Here is a 10,709-nt window from a genome sequence, read left to right as displayed (position 1 = left end):
CACAGTGGTAGTAAATGGTCTAGACTAAGGGTGAACTGAGACTGAAAACTTGGATAGTTGACGTAGGTTTGAAGTCTTTCAGAGCAAACCCATATACAAATTACGGGCTTCTCATGGCAGTAAATTCTATGACAAATCGCTACTGTAACACAAGGCAGTAGGAATAAATTCATAGATCAGAAAAATTAAACACTAGTTAAAGTAGCTGTTGTTATGGATGTTAAGTATATTTATGATCCATGTTGTTAAATCCCTCATATATAATGCAATCAGTAATTTATACTTACTTTAGAAAGTTAGTTCAGGCTGTTTCTTCATCACTGGTCGACAGGGCTTTTCTCATTGCAAAAGAAGGAGCAGCTTCCTTTCTCAAAATCAATTTTTACTGTATGTTTTTTACCATGAAAGCTGTATTTACAGAACACATGACCTTCCAAAATTTCTGGTAATAGACCACATCATTAAACATCAGTTTTAGGGAAGACATAATTTTGTCTTTCCACATCCACAAAAGAAATTTACATGTACATAACAGACCATGTACAAAAAATATTATGTCACTGCAGTTATGGGTTTTTTTAGGAGTGTCACTGCATTCTAGAAGTCTAACAATGACATGATTGTACCGAATTAATAGTGCACCTCATTGAGAACAAGATATCTCTATTTTTTGCCTGTAAAGGAAAATCTTAAATTGTGTATCTTTTTATCCATGCAAAATGAAAGGAGAGAAAAAGTGATAAGAGGAATGGGAAAAATTTAATGTAGCGAGTAGTACATGCCAGACAACACAGTGTCCATTTGCAGATTCCATTATATACTTAGGGTTTCTAAGAGGTATTTCACTACAGCACCTATCAGAAATACTCCTTGTAAATGTCTTTGAATTTAGAGAAGGTAAGAGAACCCATAACTTCCATTTTATAAAGATCATATCTCGGAATTCCTGGTTTGGGCTTTAGTAGCAAAACTAAATAGATCTATAGATGTGCAATCTCTCCAATACTTTATTTGCAAAAGTCACATTGTTAATACTGTCAAATTGCTAATGTTATTCAGGTGATCTTGGATACTTCATGAGCAGAGTTCCATTTGTCTTCTATGCAGTATCCCTTCTCACATGAGGCACAAAAACAAATGCTGTTTTGTTGTATCATCAGGTCAAAGGCAAAGCTGAAAACAGCCCTGACCCCAGCTCTAGTCCAGATTCTGTTTTACCTAACCCACTCTAGAACCAATGCAGCTATGGTTTTAATAATCCAATTTATTCTTCAGTCAATCCTGTTCTGCTCAAAAAACCTTTACTTTTACCATTGCATAAAAGGATAGACCAGAACCCATTTCTGAAAGTGTCTGTGTGTGACTTACTGGAACTGTGTCAAAGTGCTAAACGTGTGTAACTGAGCTCATGGGATTGAAAGTGTGTAACAAAAAGCAGGAATTGAAGATCCCCAGTCCTGTCTGAAACTCCCAAGGTGTCTTCTAGATCTCTTCTGCAAGGATCCTTTTAACATGTTATCTTTTATTCACAATTCACATGGGGTGGCAGAATGCATTGGCTGTAAATTTTCAGCCATATACGTACATATGCACAAGACAAACTTCAAAACCCATCCTTGGAACTAATAATGCACAAGTAGAAACTTTGCAGGTACCTGGGACTGTCTTCAGAAGTTTATAGTATTTAGTACTTTGGAATGCTTCAGTGCACCAGAGCATCGAGTTAGAGCTGAAGAATCTGAAGCAGAGTAAATAAACTTTCAAAGTCACTGTTACTCTCTAAGCTTGGGCAGAAGTACACACCACAAATATGACTCCCAGTTGTAACTGCACTATTAAAAATGTCTGGGCTTTTACAGTGAGAACATTGTGGTCTGGGAAAAGAACGTTTCAAGGCATTCAAGAGATCTCTTTCATTTTATGTTCAGTGACTTATGAGTTGCTTTCACTCATTTTCTCTGTTCTCTGTCTTCTGCTAGGGTGCCTTTGAAGTCACAGGCTCTTTATCATCTTTCCTGACAAACAGAGTGAGCAGGAAAGTCAAGCTTTTGTTTATATCAAATACATTTATTCCAGGAGTCAGATAATACTGGGGTTTTGATGCCTGTTTTGAACTTTGTATGCTTATTTATTTCAAAGGGCATGGTATAGAGCGAGAATACACACTGGTCAAAACTAAAACTTCCCAAAAACTCTGGCTGCCTAGCTTCAGATTTTTTTTTTCCAGTGTTCTTCTGGCATATTTTTTCTTGCATATTGCTATTCTTTAGCCTTACAGGCAGGTGAAAGCTGAGTGGTTATTTACTGTGTCTATATATAGCTGCAGGGTATATCTACAGAGCAAGTGTGAGTTTATGGACAGAAGAAAAACCTTTCATCTGTTTCCAACCTATTGGCATTAAAACAAGGCTTTTAATATAGATCTACACTTGTTGATAGTGCAGTTTTTAAGTAATGAAAGCACCAAGATGCACAACCCTAATGGCAAAGGTTTAAAGCTAGGGCTTCATCTTGCAGAGCTTGTAATCCTACATGTATGATCTAGTCCATATTGGGATGTGAACTTATATCATAAAGCAGGTGACGTGCAAATGGTACAAGAATGTGAGAATATTCTGGGCTGAGAGAAGTGCTTGTCTCAGACACGGTTCACTGAAGCAAGCAGAGTGTTTTCAGTGGGGGAGGAGGGCCCAACAGGCAGTCCTGGGAGGTGATGGTGAGCAGTCAGAGCATCTCTGCTGCAGTTGGAAGCTGCTGCAGCCTGTTCCCTGATGTGCAAGCTCTGGTATACCTGACATGTGTACAAAGAGCTGCACTAGCTGCAGGTGTGATTCATCTCACCTAAATGATGCATTTGAAAGTTAAGCACCTAAGACCAGTAAGATGAATCACCCTCTGGAAGTGTTTATTGACTGGCACATAACATGACTTGATAATTAACTTTTAGATGCCTAAGTTAGATGAGATGAACTTCATCTTGGCTAGAGAAACCTGTGTGGGGCTGTGCTATGTGCTTAGGCAGCAGATGCATATTGATGCCTCTATGGCACTTATTTCTTGCAGAGTAGATTAAAAGAAGTGGTGATACATGCTTGTCCCTGCTGACATCATACATCTTGGTTGTACAGACACAGCTCATAGGGCAGCCTGAACTCTAAACTGTAGCATTGTATAACCATTATAAGACAGCAACACCAGTTTTTGCAACAATAATGATATTAAATTTGTTTGTGATATACTCTGGTTTCTTTTAAAGAATAGTAGTTTGTACTTATGCTGAAGCTTCTTATTAGTGTGACAGACATAAAGTGAAAATGTTTACGAAATCACTGCCTTGTTGTCATTTTCCAGAACTCAACATAGAAATCAATATACCGTTCATAGGAAATACAGCTTTTAAAACTATGACTTGGTCATTTCAGCTGTTGTTAGTGACAGAGAGGATGAGATGCACTACATAACAAGGAGTGCAATACTGCTCGTGGGGTCTTAATATCAAAAGAAAAGTGAAAAATTGTGCCTGTAGAAAAAAAGAGCAAGCTTATGTAAGTGTCAACATAATAGCACCCCTTAAACACTGTTTCAAAGAAGAATTTAATTTTTACAATGCTGAAATTTATTACTTCCCCAGCCCCATACTGGTTAGAGAGTTCAGTCAGTCTGCACTCAAGCAGCTCTATCCTGATTTCAGCTAAAGCACAGCCAGATTTAATGGGATGTTTATAAGGAGAAAATAACAAAGGATGGATAAGCTTATCAAAAGAAAGCATCTTCAGGGATTGATCTTTTTTTTTTTCCTTTTTAAATGGCTGGACTTTATCTGAACCAAAATCAGAGTAAGAAACAAAGTCTTTTATGTCCCAGAGCCTCTTTAAGGACAACTAAGGCCAGTTTAGATCCACCGCGTGATCCACTTTGGGCTGTTCTCAACCATCAATTTACTTGGGGAGCATTTGCTTTTGCATGACACTACCAGGGAGAGTGGCAGCCTGGTACAGGCAGGAAAGATCTATCACCTTTGCTATTTGTCTTCCTCTGTAGGTTTGGGTTATTTGTTGTGAGCTGCCAAATTACATGGTCAGAATTTTAAAACTCGCACAGCATTTCATAGACATATGGTAGTTACTGAGATAAAGATTGAAAATTACTGATTTTTCAAATGAGGTGCCAGTCCTACAATGAACTTGCTGCAGCTGTTCTCTGCACCAGTACAGACACATCATTATCTTTGTATTTGAGAATTTCCAGTAATTGAGACTAATAAGATTATATAGTAAGAGGAGTTGAGAGACTCAACTTCTGAATAAATATCAATTATATCATATTCCATATCCAGTGCTTTCGACACTCTCAGTAAGGGAGGCAGTGAAGGAAATGTTTTTCATTCAGTTAATGCTACTGTAGGGCTACTAATGCACAGACTTCCTGACTCATCAATTAAATACTGAATTTGCCTTTTAGACTTCACTTATCTTGTAATGCAATTCCTATCTTCTCTATATTTTTTTTCAGTCCACTCAGTCATCACATCTTGTTTTTAAATTGTTCTGCACTTTTTTTTTTTTATTTTAAACATTGAAGACAACAGAATCAGCTGGTACTGAAGGCAATGATTCCTTATTTGGGGTTTCTTTGTGTTTTCATTGTGTTGCATAACAAGAAGTTTCCTCATGAGTTTTGCAAGAGAACAAAACATAGCTTGCTGTTCTTAACCTCTCTCTTCTGATGATGGATGCTAATACCCTTTAGGAACCTTAAACCACTGATATTAAATGAGAAATGAGAATACAACCTGGTGTCATACAAGCTTAGGTGAGAGAGACTGGAAAAATTAATCAACAAGATGTACTGCATAACAACAATTCAGCTTGAGCAAGTATGTCAAATACACCACAACTGACCAAGATATAATATCTGACCAGCCACTGAGTACCTTGACAGAGAAAGGAAATTTTCCTGGAGAATTACTGTTAGAAGCAACAAAAATGTATCCTTAAACTATCCCTACCTTTTCCAGGCATAATTGCTGCTTTTCTCTGCCAAGCTCTTTTCCTTATTCTAATCAAAAGAAATGCTCATTGCAGTAGAGCAGAAGTACCCAGAAACTTTTGGGTTCTTGCCCCTGAAATGATATAATTCCAAGCTGCTTGTGTTAGGTAGCATATCATGAGACATCACTTTCCATGAAGAACTAACTATTTAATGCATGGGGAATTTCCATGCGTTATTTTTTAGTAACTGTTTAATACCAATTAGTTGCTTTCCCTATATATTTCAAAAATATCATTTAGCTGAATGTGTGTGAAGGCTATTGCCTGTATGACTTTTCTTTGAAGAACTGACTGGAATATTCTTGAAACATGCCTGTTTGATATCAGTCCTCTAGATTGCCATGAGTAAATATCAAATATAATTTCTCCTTTTCCATTCCAGAATTTCCACTGAGCTAAGTCTCCACACTCAGGAATTCAAGAAGGCCTTATCCAGTAAACCTGGCATCAGCCTTGGGTGAAGTAATAGCAAAGTGGATCTGGAGATCCACAGCTACAGAACAATACAAAGAAATTGATCAGTGTGATCTACAGAAAAGTGAGTTTAACAAATAGTCTGAAATTTATAATTTGCTTACTATGGTATAGCTCAGTAACATGGCATCAATATCCTTTAAAGATATTAAAAGATAAATAATGTGGATAAGAATCACAATTATATTGAAACCTAAAGGAAAGCAGAAGTAGTCCAGGTACAAAGGCCCCTAGTATGAGAATCTACCAACTTAATTTTTGAAGATACTACAACCACTGCTGAAAGGAAGCATAAACCACATAAAGAGACTTAAAATTTACCAGTTTGTGCAATTACCCTTTGAAACAAGCATGTTGGATTTTCCATCTTTTTGTGTCTGGAGATCAGCACTTGATACCTTACCACAGGTTATATTTTAGAACTAAGTTTTGGGCTCATTTAATGATAAATGGCTGGTATTTATTGATCTGTAACATAAAGGTGAAAGTAGAGCTAAAGGTCAGATTAGTCCATGCAATTAATACATGCTAAATGCTCTGCACCTCTCAGCTCTCTCCCCAAAGAAGCATTTGGAAAAGTGTTATTAAAAGGCTGGGGGAAAATACCTCTCTGCAGACACTCAAAAACTACATGGATGTGTTCTTGTGTCACCTGCTCTAAGTACCCTGTCTTGGCAGTGAGGCTGGACTATGTGATCTCCAACCCTAAATATTCTGTGAAAAAATGCATGAAGTCTTTCTGTCACCAATTACATGAGATAAAATGAAATAATCTCACATGCCATGTTACTTAGTGATCCTGGTTCATGACCTGGGGGCAGTTAGCAAGTAGGATTCTGTGAGGTGATGGGGTGTTGTGATATTCACAGTTCACTACACTGTTTGCTAGCTCAAGAGGCTAAGCCAGGGTCTCCTCCTTTTTATTATGTAATGTTTGGTATACCTGACATGCAGCTGCATCTCACATGTAGTCATGTGGGAGTTAAAGAATCAAAGCAAGGCTTGGACATGGCTGTAAGAAGAACTTTCCCTTTTGCCTTCCTTTAATTAAGGATGTCTAGAAAGAAGGATCGTGATAAGGAGAGTTGTCCTGCTGTTGAATCGATTGATTTCAAGAATGCTTTGGAGCAGTTCCATAATCTAGTTGAAAAAATGATCATCCAGAAGACCAAGGAGCATTCCGACTTGGATACAAAAGATGATGGTGAGAGATATTAATTTGAATGGAAAAGTATAATTTTCAGATGGAGAGAAGATATCATAGCAAGATGATAATTTCCTTCAAATTAGTGTTCTAACTGTAACTGTTTGATTTTTGCAGGAAATGGAGAGATTGCACTGTGAAAGTTCTTTTCTCCTCCTGTTAGGATTTCTGACCAAATAATAAGGCTATAGTGATCACTCAGAAAATATATAATTGGTGGAGTTGCCATATATAGAAGTTAGCATGATGCTAACTGGTTTCTGTAAAAGCACAAACTTGGTGAATTATGTAAATACAGTTGCTAATTATAAAAAATGGGGTAAAATTTTGCTTTTTCTCAGTGCAAGTGGCCATTGGTGCTTGAAAGGATAAGTTTTATCTGACACACCATTCAGGTTCGAAAAAACAAATCAAAATTACATTTAGTAAGGGGAAAAAAAAAAAGGAATTTTTATTTATTCTTTTATGTGTTTCCTGTCATGCATTGCAAATTAGGTAGTTTTGAAAAGAGCAAATATTAGGACTGATTTTTTTTTCTTTTCAAATGCTATAGTAAATACAATGTGAGAAGCTGTAACTTGCATGCTATTGGTATTGAAGGAGAAATAAAACCAGAGGTGGGATGGATAGGAGTCTGTAGCTTGCCAGTTTTAAACTGTGTGGACATTATTCCTCCCATACAGATGAGATAGACTTTGTGAAGTTCTATAGAACAACACGAAAACTTTTTGGTCCTGCAGTCAAGGATCAGAATGTTCAGGCCTTTTTCAGGAAGGTTATGAGCAACCCTGAGGAAAGGCCAGAATGGCCTGAGGTAAGTTTTTCTAAAGTTTTCTTGAATGTGAAAAACTAATTAGAATTTTAAATATGACAGTATTTATCTGTTGATTGTGTGTTGCTCATTAGCTCCATGGCATAATGAGGCACTCTCTTATTGTTATTTAACCATGACTGCCTGAAGCCTGGGTGTTTTCAGGTCTTCAATGAACTACTTCAATTGAACTACTTCAATGATGTGCATTGTCCTCAGGCTTCTTGACAAAATGCAAAATCTCTTATGACTACAGTACATTTGTGCTCTGAGGATAAGTCTATCTTTAGCTAAACCTTCAGAAATGCTTCCTCTTTTTCTCCTTTCCTCTCTTTTCTCTTACCTCTGGTTCCTTGCCTTTCTCTTCCCCCGTTCACAGCATAAATCTAGCCCTTATTTTGAATATGGAGTGTTAAAGGTAGGGCAGCATTTTAGTACAGTTTTTTAACCAGAGAATTCTGCATATATTATTTAGTCCTGTAGATGAATGAGATATCTGTAATAAATTTTTCAGTCTCTAATGGTGGTAAATAGCAAATCTTTGTAAAAAGCATGTAAGAATGAGGTAACCATGAAACAGTAGATCCGATTTACCCTCTTTGCATCTGTCTGCGCATATCTGAAGGATTTCCTCTGCCAGAGTTGCAAATGCACTCTGTGTTTAATATCCTTTCCTGGATTTTTAATCTAACCATTTGTAACTTATTTCTGAATCCACCTAAGAAGATTATCTCCATAGCACCTAGTTTTTCATATTTTGTGAGAAAATCCTATGTCGGGTTTTTTTAAACACGGCTCTCTTTTTTATTTGCACATGTTATGAGAAATGAGCACTTGCTCTAGAAAGGTGTCTTTTTTAAGGTATTTCCCATGGGTAGTGTTTCAGGCAACTGTTCTGTAAAAATTACTGATTCATAGATTGTTAGGGCCAATCCTTATCAAGAGCACACATCATCATTTATTACTACTAGACTTTTTGATTGTTTTTTACCTAAAGACAGGATTGTGCAGAAGGGACATAATTCCCAGCACACAGTGACTTTTCTACAATAGCATAGGAGACATTGTATTCATGGCAAGTCCTTGCTGGACTTAAAGTTTTATGGCAGGATATTAGCAAGTCACATGAACTATAAATTTGTCAGCATACTTACATTTTATGTTACTCTGGGGCGTCATACTAATACTGGAACCTTGAAGATACCCAATACCAATACCTACCTTATATGTTATCAACAATTGCTATCAAGTGATTTCTTAATATCATCCTGAAAAGAGTGTGTTCAGCCATTTCTATTTAATAAGGTTCTGTATGAGAACATTTCTGATCACTACCTTTCTTAAGCATTGTTTTTACTTACAGTGCCACATTATTCACAGATTTTGCTCGTGTCAGCCATTAAAAATTTAATTCAAGAAGGGCTTGGGGCAAATCTGGAAAACAGTTGACAGTCTGAAGGACTGGTTGTCCTTTGTTTAGGGTGGCAGAACAGTGGCAAATTATGTTCGGGCTCATTGGTTTATGAGAGAAGGGAAGCTCTGTATGTTTGTTGGGGTGTGGATCATTTACTCCAAAACCCTGTTGAGTTCCTAATGCATTCAGACTAGTAACCAAATGACATAATTCCATAAATAATTTGGAGACATAATTACACAAGCCAGCACAGAATGGAGTGTAGTAAAAGAGGTGAAGCCCCTTTAGTTTCCTTTTGAAATCTGTGCATGATTTCCTTGGGATAAAATTCCCCAGAACACTTTCTATGAGCATTTCTCAAATTTTACAAAGTGTGAGCTGACTGATTACAGTCTTTTAATATGGCTTGTGTATAAACTTACTTGAAAAATGTGTGTGTATGATAGCTAATAATTGTGTATATGGAAAGGAGGGAGCTGTGAAGTGAAAGATGAAGAGTAATGTTGTGTGAGAGTATTTTCTTGAAAGATGTACATCTGAATCTCTCAAAGAATGAAAAGGGAGCTCTATTGTATAACGTGGATAATACTGAACTAGAATAAAATACAATATTTTGTCTCCCATCCAAAGGCATATTGCTCTTAGAACTCATGAAAGGAAGTCCATATAATGTCCATAATATGAGGAAAGAAGTTTAAAAAATCTGTCCCACGGCTAAGTGGGTCTAATTTCCTAAAGAAATTACTAAACTACTTTTGGCTATAGAGCTTGAGATTTGTAGGGCATTTCAGTTGAAAATTTCACACCCTGAAGCAGAAATAAGCTACTTACCTGACTATTCTGTGCAGTTATCCTGATCATGTTCAGTACAAGTGGAATGTTATCAGAGAAATGGACAAAACCAGATTTTTTTAAAAATTGTCTTTATATTACTTTTTTTTTTTTTAAGCAAATGGTAATCTACATATCTTTATTGAAAAGCTCTTGTGTGTAGGCCAAACCGCTATGCTACATTGAATGTCTCAGTTTATAAATATGGAGTTGTCTGTTTTGCCTGCCTTTTGCTAGGTTTTTTTTTCCTAGTTGAGGTGGGTAGAACTAGAAAATTTATATTTAATATGGTTGTTTACAAAGCAAAACTGCACTAAGAACTTTTAAAAATAGATGGGCTCTATTCCAAGAGGCCCTGTGTAAGCTGACTTCTTTCAAACATTGAGGAAAGATTGTGCCTGAGTATCAGATCTTAGCAGTTTAAAGTCATATTGACAGCTAATGATTAAAGGAAATAATACTAAGTTACTTGGAATAGAATATTCTAAGAATAGTAAGTCAAATAATATTAAATGATTAAAATGTGAGATACCTATTTGACTTTATACGTATATCTCTTCCAGGAGTAGTTTTGCAATAAATTACTTGTATAGTTCTATTTTGTTTTGTTTAGATTTTTGGCTGCTTCACAGGAGGAAGTGTTGGCATGTCTTCCCCGTCGAAAGAAAGCATGGTTTTGCTTGTATCTGAAAAACAGCAGATTACTCATTCAGGTGGCATACTTCATCTTACATCAAAAACTATATTTTTTCTAATGCAGTGTGCCTCTTTCTTTAAAGTAGAGTGATAAGATCATGTGTTTGTCTTTACTTATTCACATTTCTTCTTCTGTGTTCCAAAATGCATGGATTTTTACTAAACATGCAACACTCTGCTGCATTTTCCAGTTCGCCATATTCCTAAATTATTTTGAAATTCTGAATT

General features: G+C 36.5%; 1 protein-coding gene across 4 annotated transcripts in view; it reads left to right on the top strand.

Moving 5' to 3' along the window:
* Positions 1 to 10,709, top strand: part of WDR64 (WD repeat domain 64) — a 67,038-nt gene that overhangs the window by 905 nt on the left and 55,424 nt on the right. For 3 of the 4 annotated variants that reach the window (XM_079333387.1, XM_079333388.1, XM_079333385.1), the window contains exons 2-5: positions 5,434 to 5,589; positions 6,578 to 6,729; positions 7,413 to 7,543; positions 10,399 to 10,498. In XM_079333387.1, coding sequence (XP_079189513.1) covers positions 6,579 to 6,729; positions 7,413 to 7,543; positions 10,399 to 10,498 — 382 coding nt within the window. In that variant the 5' untranslated portion in view covers positions 5,434 to 5,589; position 6,578. Of the gene's footprint in view, positions 1 to 5; positions 63 to 5,433; positions 5,590 to 6,577; positions 6,730 to 7,412; positions 7,544 to 10,398; positions 10,499 to 10,709 lie in introns of all 4 variants that reach the window. The other variant, XM_079333386.1, reaches the window with a different exon arrangement.

The sequence above is a fragment of the Erithacus rubecula genome (assembly GCF_903797595.1).
Source record: "Erithacus rubecula genome assembly, chromosome: 2".
Classification (NCBI taxonomy): Eukaryota; Metazoa; Chordata; class Aves; order Passeriformes; family Muscicapidae; genus Erithacus; species Erithacus rubecula.
Note: the sequence above shows the minus strand (reverse complement) of the source record. Positions and strands in the feature narration are given on the sequence as shown.